The sequence below is a fragment of the Lissotriton helveticus genome, chromosome 11, assembly GCF_964261635.1.
Source record: "Lissotriton helveticus chromosome 11, aLisHel1.1, whole genome shotgun sequence".
NCBI lineage: Eukaryota > Metazoa > Chordata > Amphibia > Caudata > Salamandridae > Lissotriton > Lissotriton helveticus.
Window position 1 is genome coordinate 468,044,413 of NC_136072.1, and position 14,484 is coordinate 468,058,896.

The 14,484-nt window shown below is 42.4% G+C and overlaps 1 protein-coding gene across 5 annotated transcripts in view; it reads right to left on the minus strand.

The window, feature by feature from the left end:
* The window catches only part of IWS1 (interacts with SUPT6H, CTD assembly factor 1), a 318,075-nt gene that overhangs the window by 111,371 nt on the left and 192,220 nt on the right, over positions 1-14,484 (minus strand). For all 5 annotated transcript variants that reach the window (XM_078666040.1, XM_078666044.1, XM_078666042.1 and 2 more), the window contains exons 10-12: positions 5,219-5,336; positions 3,887-3,998; positions 3,677-3,733 (exon numbers count right to left, since the gene is read on the minus strand). In XM_078666040.1, the coding sequence (XP_078522166.1) occupies positions 3,677-3,733; positions 3,887-3,998; positions 5,219-5,336 (287 nt within the window). The remainder of the gene's footprint in view (positions 1-3,676; positions 3,734-3,886; positions 3,999-5,218; positions 5,337-14,484) is intronic.

The window sequence follows — 14,484 nt, forward strand, 5'->3', positions numbered from 1 at the left end:
AATATATAGTTGTGGTAACTATACCATGCATCGTCATATGGAGAGGTGGCACCAATTAATTATAGTGCTGCATAAAAGAGAGATTTGGAGGAGAACCCCTGACCTGCTAGTACATTCATCAAAGAAGTGGCACTGAGAGCTTCAGAGGCAAGGGAAACGGTCCCAAATATTTAGAAGAACTTTGGAAAGATTAAAATGACATGTTTAGATTGTGGTAAATTAATTTCATGTGGGCAGATGAGTGTTACTCTAATAAATACAGCATATGAACATCATCATAGTCGATGGTTGGTAGAGACATTTTGACTATATCCTGGACCTGCCCGTCCTCGCCCAAAATGGCGCCGGAATAAATGGGACTCGTAACTCCTTGTTGTATACTGGTTGCAGAACCTTGAAATCACGAGATACGTATGCAGTTTTGAAGCACATGGCGGGCGGGGACGAGAATTGATTGAATATTTCGACATCCCTATTGATATTAAGTTCTGATGTGTTATTGATTACTGTACTGTTGAAAATTCGAATTAACGTCACCCATGGTACTTGCCCGCAAATGTATATCTAGATAATTTTATTGTAACTGGCCCTGTCGTATTTTAATTATAAAATGTACGTCCACCGATTCCGTAACTGTTAGACACCTTAGTTTTTGCAACCTAATGGCCCGCCCGTTACGTTCCTCTACAGTGTAAATGTCTATTCATCATATACGATTACAGTTTGCTCCGTGGCAGGCCCACGTGGTTATAGGCTCGTATTTGTATAATGAAATTTTCACAATAAAGGTTTTTAAAAGAAAACATGGTAGTAGTGTATACATTGGTAAAGTTTTTAATAATAGTCACTGTTTTAGAATCATTAAAAGGCAAGTGAAATAAAGCAGACCAATTACATGAAGGGTAAAAGGTATAATACGAAGGAACGCAGTAAAGATAAATGGTCAAGGGCTGTTGTGTTTTCTATTCCTGCAACATAAAGTGATCGATAAGAATCTCATATTCAGGCGTATCGGCGACTAAGACAGCAGGTCGACCCTCTTTTGCTCAACGGCTCCGTCATGGGACGAAGAAACGCTCTTTTTCTCGAAAAAAGAATATATTTTACTTGCAGGACAGTTGTAAAATTTCCGGGAAAGTACATTAGCCTGGAACATTATAACATATATTTAAGAGAAAATAATGTTCGGAAGTAATTAAAAAGCGTAATTTTTAGGTGATATGACCAAGGCTTTCATCATTAGAATAAGAAAAGTAAAATGAACCAATGAAAAGTTTTATTAACAAGTCACATGACTTGTTATGCTTACGTTACGCGCTGCGCGCCCCGGATGACTTCCGGATGCGCTAACGCGGCGCGTCATATGACGCATTACGCGACAACGCAGGTCCAGAATATAGTCAAAATGTCTCCACCAACCAGCGGTCGAAACACAACCCCTTTCAGCAGGCTAAATAGTTCTGTTAAATGACAACAGAAAGGACAGGCAACAAGAACCATCAGTCAAAGAGGGGAGGGCTAGTTCTTCTCTACCGGGTTACATTGGGGCGCTACCGGAACTGATCGAATTGGTAGTCTACAGTGTTTCTGGATGTTTCAGACCGAAGCTGGGGTTAGCATGAGAGCAGCACCATTTCGTAGCTCCGTTGTGGCCATTCCGCAACCAATCATGGCAGCCGCTCTTTATCGTTATTTTGGGCGGGGTGGGTGGCGGAGCCGAGCTGTTTTGCAGCCATCATTGTGTGGAGTTCAGTTCATCTCACTAGTTTTGTATTTGTCATGAGGGGTTGTTCCTAATGTTTCTATTTTAGCGAGGTCAAAAAGAGATCCCATTAGTGGCCTACTGATTTTGCTCGATTCCTTTTCTTTTTTTTTTACACGATTTTTCGTTATCTGCAAAGACTAAACAGAGTATTGCGACTCTGTGTTTGTTTGTAAATAGAGAATGAACCAAAGAGAACTAATTCTAAAACAGTAAATACTTGGATAACAATCAATCAAATGGAGAGAGAAGCAGGCACGACGGATTACAACGGGGGCAAAGGCCTGCGTTAACTACCTTTCACTATCTGCAAAGAGAGAGTACTCCTAATAGAAATGAGGGGGGGGGGGCACCATTCAAAGCAGATCAGTGTGCATAAACACGAAAATGTTTTCACTTACCACGTACTTGACATTCGACAGCTTATGATATTTGCTATTAAAAAACCATTGAAATTCACTGAAAAAACCATAGGTTATAGACCATATATAGTTAGGAATTAGCATTTACAAAACCTTGAAAATTCACTGAAAAAACCATAGGTTATACACCATATATAGTTAGGAATTAGCATTTAAAAAACCTTATTTTACTCACACAAAACCATTGAAATTCCATATATAGTTAGTTGCACTAACTATATATCGCGCACCCGCAATCCACTGCTGATCATGTCACATATTACATCATTCATGACATGGTCAGTGACATCACTGATGACATCACTGATGACATCTCAAATGACATCACTGATGAGATCACTGATGACATCTCATTTGACATCAATGACCACATCACTGATGATATCATTCATGTGACAATACAATGCATCTCCTCACGTTTTAATATAACCTCTGTTTCACCCAGTGTTAAATACAGAGTATAATTTTTGAAACCATTGACACACCAATACTAGTTACTACATACGTACTCACTGATTCCTACGTCTACACACACATTCACCCATACAATCATTCATACATACAATCACTCATCTTTACAACACTATCATATGCACTCATACACCTATACAGACACTTACACTCTGCCACTCATCCATGGAGTTACTCACACACCTAGTCAGTCCTGTAAAGAATCAATCACACTTCCATTTTCTTGTCTATACAGTTAAACATAGAGCACCTTACATTTTCAAACATATACTAACACATACTTACTTTCTTATACAATCATTGATACAAGTACACATTGATCTGCACAGAGTCACACACCTCCCAGCCAGCCACACACACACTCAGTCTCCTATACAAATACTTGGACAATCAATCAATAACCCATATAGTTAATCATATAGCTACTGATCAACACATGCAGCAGTTTACAGAACAACAGACATAATGATGCACAAATTAAGACAGTTTACTCACTAACCCATGCACTCAGTGAGACACATTTAATCACTCACTCATACATTCAGTCATGCACCTACTAAATCCTTCGTCCAGACACTTATACATCTACTCATTCTTCAATATGTAAAACATATTTAAACTTTACAGAAACACACAGTCACTGGATGATGTCATCAGTGATCTCATCAGTGATGTCATTTGAGATGTCATCAGTGATGTCATCAGTGATGTCACTGACCATGTCATGAATGATGTAATATGTGACATGATCAGCAGTGGATTGCGGGTGCGCGATATATAGTTAGTGCAACTAACTATATATGGAATTTCAATGGTTTTGTGTGAGTAAAATAAGTTTTTTTAAATGCTAATTCCTAACTATATATGGTGTATAACCTATGGTTTTTTCAGTGAATATATATAGAGAGAGAGATGTGTGTGTGCATATACACACACACATACACACGCACGAGAACACGTTCAAATAACATGTAAATGGGGACTGCCAAGAACGAAAGCTTTTCAAATTGGCAGCACTTACTTTTCTTCTCCAGTCAGCACCTTCTCCAAATCTCTGCGAGGTGTTTGGCCACCAACACTGTCAATATACAGGGGAAAAAAACACATATGAATACTTGGATGCAGGTAATCCCACTTCTAATCAAACAGATCGACACCCAGAGCATATCCAAACAGCAGAAAGGGTAAGGCATCTAAAGTGCCTGATGATTCTAATTCTACAAACACCAACCTGCTCAAACCTTTACGTTGGGGCATCTGTTCAAGGTCTCGTTGTTCCCGTTCCTCTCTGCTCATTCCTTTGTAGTTTGAAGTCAGCCCAAATATGGGCCGTGACCACTCATCTGAAGAAAGAAGAGTGAAGAGCGAATACTTATCAGTTACAATGGGTTCAAAGCAGGGGCACCAGCAGAGCAGCATAGAGGGGTCACTTACCTAGTAAAGAGGAGAGAAAACAAACATGGAAAGAAGTGGAACGCCTATGAATATAACTGCATGGTGTTCGGGAGTGAAGACACTGGAAGATTGTACAGAGAAAAGCAGAAAGGAAAGAACAAATAGGATGAGGGGCTGTATTTGTACTAATGTGATGAAGAAAAAGTGCAGGACAGTTTTGGGAGAAGACATCAGCATATAGGGATGTCTTGAGTAGAGGAATGAGTCAGCAAACACAGGAAGCTGGAGCAGAGGATTGAACAGTGTCTCCCAGTAAACAATATGAGTGTAAATACAGTAGATCAAATATACTACAGAGTGGTAAAATAGAGAAGGAACAGCTAACTAGTCCAGAATTTCTAACACTGGTTTCACCTCAGCTAAGAGATTAAGAAATTGCAAAGGAGATATAAATTGGCCTGTAGGAGGGCTTCTTGTGCAAAATGCCCTGCGAAAAAAAACCATACATTCAGATCTTGAAAAACCATACTGTGGGACTGACTGGGGCCTTTCCAGCATATACAATCTACCAATGAGGTTAGAGTTCTGATTTCAAGGGGGCCCAAGACTCCTTGAAGAAATATAGGTTTTAGGTAACAAGTTTTATTAGTGCCAAATCTCCTGTGAAATGGACAAAGGAGGAAACGCCTGGTCCAGAACCTGGATAACCAGAAATCATTATTCTGTTGGACAAGATCCAAAATTATCTATTGGTTGCCTCTGAAAAATAGAACAGGGAGTAAAGTCAACTACAAAATATTTGTATGTTGAAGGAGCTACCAAGGCACCCATACCTACTATAACTATTCTTATTTTTTAGATGAATGGAGGAAGAAAATGTTTCTGCAAGCGCAGAGGTGGCATAAAAAGCAAGAAGTCTTGTAATGTGGAAAGGAGGATCGAGATGATGAAGGGATACACTAAAACTTGGACAAGTTGGACAAGAGAAGCTGTGAAAAACATTTTGGGAATCATACATCACTCAAAAATACAAAGCATATGTAAGCTCCCATAATAAAGAAAAGATGAAAGATAATCCAGAACAGTGAAGTACATTTAAAAAGAATTCAGTCAGAAGTGGACAGGAGATGAACTGAAAATATGGAAGTGTAAGTTTAACATTACATACTGATAAGCTTTCCGGCCAAATCCTTGTTGGGTCTAGATTCTTTAGGGTGTTTGTAAAGGTACATCACGGCTCTTCCGACCCCGCTGTGCCTCAGAGTTTCCTGGCTCACACCAGGCAGCTGGAGAGGGAAACAAGCAGTCAAAATAAACTAGCTTTAGCATCTTTTTGAAGAAAGCGTATTTTTAAGTGATTGTGAGTGGAGTGTGGCTGAAGGGACAGGACACTCCAGCAGCTTTCACAGCAACATGGAAATGTAGACTGCTTAACAGTTCGGAATCAGCTCCAACAACAACCATCGCATCTCTGCATCTGTTCTCTGTCTCAGCGCCGGGACACTCTTTGAGTAGCTGTGCGCTCTATAAATCCGCCATAACATAACATATATAGGATGTGGAGAAAAACTATGGGGCAACGTCCAGCCCTGAACATGCGCTTCGCTCGTCAGAGAAGCATAACTTGACCCAAACACAAGGGAGCACCCAGTACTACTTGGATTTTTCATGTAGCATTCCCAGCCTGAAAGGACACTTATGTCTTTTACGGAGTGCTCTCTTGTGTCTGGTCAAAACTATGCTTCTTTAACAGGCTGTCCTAGCGACAAAACGTGCCAGGATCTACTTTTACTTATTCCAAGTTGGCAAGGATGGTGTTCTACCAAGCCAAAACTGTAATACTGTGCCTGGAATGATAAAATACCTTTGTCACTTTTTTTTGTTAGACCAGCATGAAGGAAATTAGGCTTGCTCTATGATTAAAAAGGTCTGCTAGAAAAACAGACATTTGAGATGAGTAAGTACAGTGTTGGTGGTGTTGAAAATGCGCTCCATATAAAGGAGAAGCTCTCCCCCTAAATATTAGGAACTACTCCACACTCCCCATTTCCTTTCTGCACAATTTATGTGGCATTCTGAGCCTGCAAAGATATTTAGTAAACCATAGGTTTCAGGGACGTTCTAGTTAGCTGGACATTTCACTCTTACAAAACCATAGAAATTCCACCGTTATAGTTAGTTCAGCTAACTATAACACGCGCACCCGCAATGCACTGCTCATGACGTCACATATTACATCATTCATGAAATGGTCAGTGACATTACTGATGACCTCTCAAATGACATCATCTAGTGACTGTGTTTCTGTAAAGTTTAAATATGTTTTATATATATTCCAAGGCGTATTGAAGAATGAGTGGGTGTATAAGTGTCTGGATGGAGGATTTAGTAGGTGCGTGACTGACTGTATAAGCAGGGCTTGAAAAATCCAAAAAATGGTACTAGTCCTGCAGGACTAGTACCTTGAAAAATATCCTCGACCTAACTGCAACCTACTTGACCTCCGTCTCTGAAAGCGGAGCAAATGTGACAAGATAACAAGATTTAAAGGCATCTTTATTGCTCATTAACTTAGTGAGCAATAAAAATGCCTTTAAACCTTGTTATCTTGTCACATTTGCTCCTATTTCACAGAGGGCAAAAGTAGTTTGTCTTCCTACTCGCCAGAAAGGGCGAGTAGGACCTAAAAACAGCTAGACCTCTTTAAATTTAGCTCGCATCTGCAAGCGGATTTTTCGAGCCCTGATAAGTGAGTGATTGAATGCGTCTTACTGAATGCACGGGTTAGTGACTAAACTGTGTGAATGTCTATATCAGTCTGTCTGTTGTTGTGCAAGCTGTTGCATGGGTTGGTCAGTAGCTACAGGAGTGTCTATGTAGGTTATTGGTTGGTTGTCTGAGTATTTTTGGGAGACTGAGTGTGTGTGGGTGGGTGGGAGGTGTGTGACTGCATTGCTGGGTGAGTGGTTGATTCACTGGGTGTATGGGATCAAGAGTGCATGTGGAAACAGCTGTATCGGTGCGTGAGTGTGTGTATGGGTGTGTTGGTAGTGAATGGATGGATGGATGTCTCAGTGGTAAATGTCCAAGTAACTACATATGTAAAAGGCAGTGTATGTGAGAGTTGAAGTATATACATGACTCGACATGATAGTCCGTGATTGTGAGACTGGCTGTATGGATGAGTGTGTACTTGTATCACTGATTATATAAGACAGTAAGTATGCGTTAGTATCTGTATGAATAAGCGAGGTTGGTGTGTGTATAATTGTATAGGTGAGTAAATGGGAGTGTGATTGATTCTTAGCATGACTGACTAGGTGTGTGAGTAACTGCATGGATGAGTGGCGGTGTGTGAGTGTCTGTTGGGCCCAAGAACCGAACCCATGGGCAGATGAGGCTCGGAGGGCCAGAGGCAATAACAAACGCATTAGAGACAAACCTGTCCTGAGAGACACAGAGAAAGGAACCTTAGAATAGACCCACAGTAGACGAGCATGGATTAATGCAACCATCGAAAAAAACGCAAAGACAAGAACAAGTATTGACAAGCGCAACGCTGGTGTTAAGAAAAAAGTCCCAGACACAGATCAACACTGATGGGATCAATCAATGTTTAGAAACCATAGAGGTGGAAAGAAGAGCTAGTGAATACATAGCGACTAAGTGAAGACGAGACTGCAAGACAAGAATGAAGGGTACCTCCACGTAAGCTATAAGTAGCCCTGTTTACGAAATACAGCATAACACTTATATAAAGATATATATACACACACACACACACACACACACACACACACACACACACACACATACAATAACCTCCATGCATATTAATGTATCGATTATAAAAGAAGCTGTCACCTCGCTGAGAAACCCAAGTAGTAAGGGCTGAGTAATCAGCAACTTAGTACTAATCATGCGAGAGAGAGAGAGGAAAAAAAGACTAACTAGGCCAAGAAGCAGGCCAAGGTAAGAGGCTAACCCATGAAGGCCTACAAAAAGGCACTGAGCCTTTTCACCCAGCGGTAAGGCATATCCGACAGAGCAGAAGCCAACTGAAGATCAGACAAAAGTAAAACACTAAGGGCCAGATGTAGGATGGCAAATATCGGTCGGTAACGGCCCATTTTGGCCGTTACCGACCGGTATTTGGAGTTTGGGATGTAGGGGCATGTTAAAATACAGATTCGGTAATTTTACCGAATCGGTAAAATACCGAATCGGTATAATTACCGAATCTGTATTTTGACATGTAGGTAGCACTGTAATCAGTGCTACAGGTGTTTAAGAATTCTTAATTTACCAGCAACTAGAAGTTGGTGGTAAATTATGAAAACCCTTTAAAAAGCATTTCTTTTGTTTTTGAAACAGTGCCATGTTGCAGACATACATGCCCTAAGGGCATGTATGTCTGCAACATGTGCACCCATGCACAATTGAGTGGTGCAACAGGGTGTCAAAGTGACACCCTAACACTCTTCAATGTTTCCCCCAATTACCGAATCAGTATTTACCGATTCGGTAATTGACACTCATTCCTATGGGCCTCCAGGCCCATAGGAATGAATGGCAATTACCGAATCGGTAAATACCGATTCGGTAATTACCGAATCATACCGATTCGGTAATTAAATCGGTAAAATTACCTACATCCCGATTGCCAGTTCTTAAATACCGAATCGGTATGATTCGGTATTTAAGAATCGGTAATCTGGGATTACCTACATCTGGCCCTTAGTCTTATTCTTATATGGACTAAATTCCCACAAGAGGAACAGTTTAAAAGTGTAACCAAGCAATGAAAGCTAAGCAACAGAAGAGATGTAAGCTAAAGAAGAACAATAACTGTTGATTAGAGTAAAAAATGTCCTACAGGAAGCAGGGGTGCGAAGACATCCAAATTAACGAAAGTATAAGGGCAACACTCCTATAGCCCTGATTATACCAAGGTACATGGGTGAAGAAAACCCAGAACTGGGTTAAAGAAGAGAAATACTTAATAGAGTTGGATATGGTTTATGAAGAAGAAACCCCAGCAATAAAAGATAACGTATAGGTGTAATTGAATAACACGCCGAGGGTAGGATATTAGGACACCGTACAGAACAAAATGAAAAGAGTTGTCCATAGAGAGAGGTACCCAATAGGACAAGCAAGCCAACAAAGAAACTAAGTCCAAGAGGATGAAACCATAATGTTTTTGGAACAGTTTTAAGTAACAAGAATAGCAAAACCAGTGTTAGAAAAAGTTGGCACTTAAGTAATACCACACAAAGAATGTGGAGGAAACAACAAGCAAGACAATCAGCAGGGCTGAGAAATATTTTTTTTTTTTGTTTAAAACACCCTCGTGAAAAATCACAAGAAGAGAATGAAATGTGTGGACCAGAACAGTCCATTAAAAGTGCACCCTGCTGAAGAAGAGCGAGAAGCTTGCTAACAAAATGAAGGGCACAGAGAAAAGAATGTCCTAGCAGGAAATAATGGCCAGGCCAGTAGAGTGGACAACAGAGTAGAGACTCTAGCATGAGTCCCAGTGCTCCAGGGGAAATAGAGAGCCTTTGGTAAAACAGAATTAAACAAGAAGGGTAGCAGAAAAGGTGCTCCCTGTAAAGACCGAGGAGAAACGAGAGATGCACGAGAAAGGGATCTCATTGAACAAGCTATACAGAAACTCCCTCAGGGGGAGAAAAGTGAAAGATAGGGATACTAAACATTATTTATCAACGTGCAGTGTTGGGGTAAAAAGTTCCAGCAGTTAGGATGCAAGTTAGAGCTCGTAAAATCTAGATCACAAGTGACTCTGATAAGTAGTGCAGAACTATAACTTGTCATCGACAGTGTAAGAAGGATAAGAAAAATACCTAAAGGAAGCATGAATACCACACCGGGTGTCATCAGTAGATGGGATAGAGAACCATGGACACCGCCATAGAATGCTCAATCGAGAAAGAAATGAAGGACCAACATCCCCCATACAAACTGAAATGTGTGGAGTTAGGGAGACAGACAGGAGCAAGATCAGAGCTAAGTTTATGTTACACTCTGACTGTAGCGAAAACACCGAAGGCAGACTCGGCATGAGCACCGAAAAGGTGGTTGCCATCCAAAGGAATGTCAAGCAAAGAGGTCTTGAGAGCCTCAGATAAAGCGGAGGCGCGAAGCCAGGCACAACGACGTAGCACCACTGAAGAAGCCATAGCCCGACCTACTGAATCAGTGGTATACAGAACAATGCACAGACAACATTGCCTAAAGATCACCCTAAACCAAATGGGTAGCCAGTGCATTTTCTTTAAGGACTGGCAGTTGCTAATTTAGCTGCCACATTTTGAATTGTCTGCATTTGAAATACAGCATAGTGAGATGTACGGATATAAAACCCCTCATACAAGTCAAGCTCTTCTGCTTGTTCAAACTTTGCATACTCAAGAGCAGTGGTTCTTAAATGTTTGACTTTTGTGGACTCCCACTAAATCATTATTGGGATCCTGAGATCCATACTGAGTCATTACTGGACATCGGGGACCCAGGTCTAAACAATTTCGATAATTGTACCAGGAGGAGCTGCAAACAAATGAAAATGAAAATAAAACCATAATCGGAATAAACAGGGAGGCGGTTTCGAAGGTAGGGAGTCGGCAATTTCTTTTTTTCCCGACCTGTGGAGGCAGTAAGGGTGTCAGCCCGGGCAATTCTGCAACCGGAATCTAGCTGCATAGTGGCATACATGTTTATGCCTATGGAGGGCTAAATCCCCTACAAGGAAAAGAGGCAAAGTTAATCAGCGCTTCAACTGGGTGTATGGATGTAGGAGGAGCGTTTGGTGAGGGTGCCGGAGTTGGCAGTGTGATTAGCCCTGGATGCCCTAGCGATAAGGAAAAGAGCCTCAGTTCAATTAAACACAATAGGTACGCATTGCGAGCCAGGGCAGTCTTTGATCCAACTAAGGGAAAGCCCATTTATCCCCCACGTATTTCACCGCCAGTCTCTGAAGTGAGGGTGCGTGAAAGAAGGGGCAAAGCTAAGTTGAACACGTCTGAAGAGTACCTAAGTGTCAAAAACATAAAAAGTAAGGGTAAAAGTGCTAAAGGAGCTGCCCCTAATATAAAAGTCCCCCCCTCACTTAAAACCTATTACAAAGTAATGTCTACTACTTCCACTACCACTACTACTTCCACTACCACTACCTTCAGTCCTCCTCTGCCCATGCAGCCCACTCAGTCTATCCAGCTTACCCAGCTCACTTTGGCCACCACAGCAGTAAACGCTACCGCGAATTCTGGTAAAGAGGGGTGCTTGGACAAGTCCTCAGCTTCGGGGGAGGCGGTGGTGGTTGCGGTACATTCGGGTGTTAGCCTGTCAAATAGGTACACACTGCTCGGGGGGGTGGAATAGAAAATATCTCAATGGACTCCATAGAAACAATAAAAAGTACTGAAGCCACAAATGGAGCACAATTAGAGCAAGTACATAATTCTGCCCCATCCGATAATGTAGACATGAAGACCACGGCAGATAAACCAGATGCAACCTCACGTTCACTGGCCGACATACTATTAGCTATGAAGGATGAAATCACCAGCAGGTTTACGGTATCTGAAGCCAACCAAGCGGAAATGACGAATAGATTTCTAACCTCCGAGGCTAACCAGGCAGCAATACAAGCATCCTGTGAAGTGCTTGCCAAGAGACTGGATGAGGTCACCCTTAGAATAGAGGCAATTGAGACAGAAATCCCTAAAATCAAGGAATCCATGTGTACCACCGAAGTGGAGGTGACCAAGCTGTCTGCCCAGAACAAAGAACTAAAAGAAGACCTTGAGCGCTTAGAAAACTATTCACGCCGGAACAACTTGAGACTTCTGAATGTCCCAGAAGCCCTGGAGGGGCGGACATTAAGGGCTTTGTAATATCTCTATTGAGGGGGACAGTGCTAAAAGACTCACCAGAAGTAGACCTGCTGCATGATTTTCAGAGGGTGCACCGTGATCCCTTCAGAAGAAACCCCGCAAAGCAGAAACCTAGGAAGATCCTGGTGAATTTTCTAACATACTCTGTGAAGGAGCAGATTTTGTCATCTGGATTGAAATAAGGCTCCATACACTTTAACAGCTCCAACCCCTTTACCTTCCAAATAAGATCAGACATCTCACATATAACAGCAACGAGACAGTGGGAGTTGGGGAAAAGGTTGGAGGAGCTGAACAGTATAGGGGCCAAGGCTCAGTTGAAATTTCCAGCACTGCTACGGGTGATGTGGAACAACCACATGTACCAAATTAGAACTGGCGAAGAGGCGGATGCTCTCAAGGTAAAGATCAGAGACGGGCGGGGGGGGGGGGGAGTAGACCCAGTGGGGCTTCTACATGTATATGACACGTACCTAGCAGGAACTTTGTTAAAAATTGAAAATGTTAATGATATCCCATAGGGGGGGGGGAAGGGCTAAATAGGCCTTCGCCTATTAGGAGGGAGGGTTCCTCAGAGGTGGAGGGGGCACGGGGGCAAGGGGAGGTGGGATGGGGGGGGCAAGGGGGCACGGGGGCCAGGGGAGGCGGGATGGGGGGGCAGGGGGGCACGAGGGTGGGGAGCAGTGGGAAAAAAGAAAAAAAATTCGACCTCATCTTAACCTTATGCATGGATAATAATGACATAAAGGGGTGCCATTTCCTCTAGGTTGAACAAGGGGATGATGGGTAGTCCGGGTCTGAGGGATAGAAAGACCGTCTTTATATCCTGGAATGTTAACGGGCTAAGGTGCCCTCAGAGACAGAGGCTAATCTTTAAACATCTAGAACTCTCAACTGCTCAAGTTTGTATGTTGCAAGAGACACATTTGAGTTATGAAGAAAGCGGAGTAATCTTCTCCAAGGTTCCTTGGGTCAAGAGCTTCTGTGCCTCACATCAGACATCCCAAAGTAGAGGGGTGGCAATTTTAATTAAACAAGGAGCCCCCTGCACTATAAAAAAAAACACAATCAGACTTTACGGGAAGGTGGTTGGTAGCCCAATTGGAATTTGAAAATGTAGTTCCAACGTGTGCCTCTTTCTATGGCCCCAATATCGATGATCCGACGTACATATATAAACTCCAATCGGCATTGATGTTGGAATCTCCACCTTACGTCATCGGAGGGGACTTCAATGTCCCGTTGGACCCGTTAAAAGATAGATCCAACCTGAGCCATTATGTAGGAGCGGTTAAGATACGCCGAGCACTACTTAATATGACATGATATGGACCTGATCGACCTATGGAGGGCCCAAAAAGGTGACCAACGGGGCTTTACATTTTATAGCAAGAAGCATGGTCACTCGTCAAGAATTGACTATGTGGCTAAGCTTTTAGACTCCGAAGTTGTTGAGGCAGTACAAGCTCCCTTTTTGGAATTCTTTTCTTTGAATATGGGCGCCACAACACTGGATGTTGTATGGGATACATATAAGGCCTGGCTAAGGGGGAAATTGCATGGAATAATCTGCTTTAAGAACAGGGTTGAAGCGGAGGCACTAAAGGGTATTGAGGGGAAGATAAACAACTTGGAGAAAGAAATAAATGGATTAAGTAACAGGGATTCGGAGCGACTTACACAAGTCTTGAAGGATCTGGACGAGGTAAGATCAGAGTATAGAGGGAAGTTAGAAGCCAAGTGTAGAGCGCAGTGGAATTCCAGAAGGATGCAGAATTTTGAATATGGGGAGAAGGCAGGCGCCCTTCTGGCATGGAAAGCGAGAACAGATCGTGCTAGAAACTATATAAAAGAATTAACCATCAACGCCAGCGGGGAAACCTCAAGTAGGATTGAGGATATGCAGTCCTGTCTCCTCTCCATTTTCTCGGAACTATATAAAGAAGATCTTGCACCTTTACCGAGCACTATTCAGTCATTCCTGAGGAATAAACATCTCCCTTCGCTGTCAGAAGAAAGCAAGAACAAACTAGATGCTCCCTTCACTTTAGAGGAAATAGCCGATCAGATTAAAAAGTCTAAAAACAAAAAAGCGGCAGGCCCAGATTCATTACCAAGCGAGATTTATAAACTCCTCAAAGAGGAGCTGATAAACGCAATGGGGGACACCTTTAATTCAGTTTATAGTCTAACTGGGAAGGTTCCTAAGACCTGGAAGGAGGCAACAGTCGTACTGATCTTAAAAACTGGCACTGACCCTAAAAAGGCGGACTCCTATCGTCCAATCTCCCTGCTGAATGCCGATTACAAAATCTTCATGGGCATATTGGCGGGGAGTTGGCAAACTTGATCCCAAAAGTTAATCCACCCGGATCAGAAGGGGTTTGTTGCAGGGAGACACATCCAGGAGCAGACACAGCTCTTAATAGGCAACATAGATCTGGCCATTCAGAGGACTGAACCCTTGGCCGTAGTCGCTCTAGACGCGGCCAAGGCTTTTGACAGAGTCTGTTGGGTG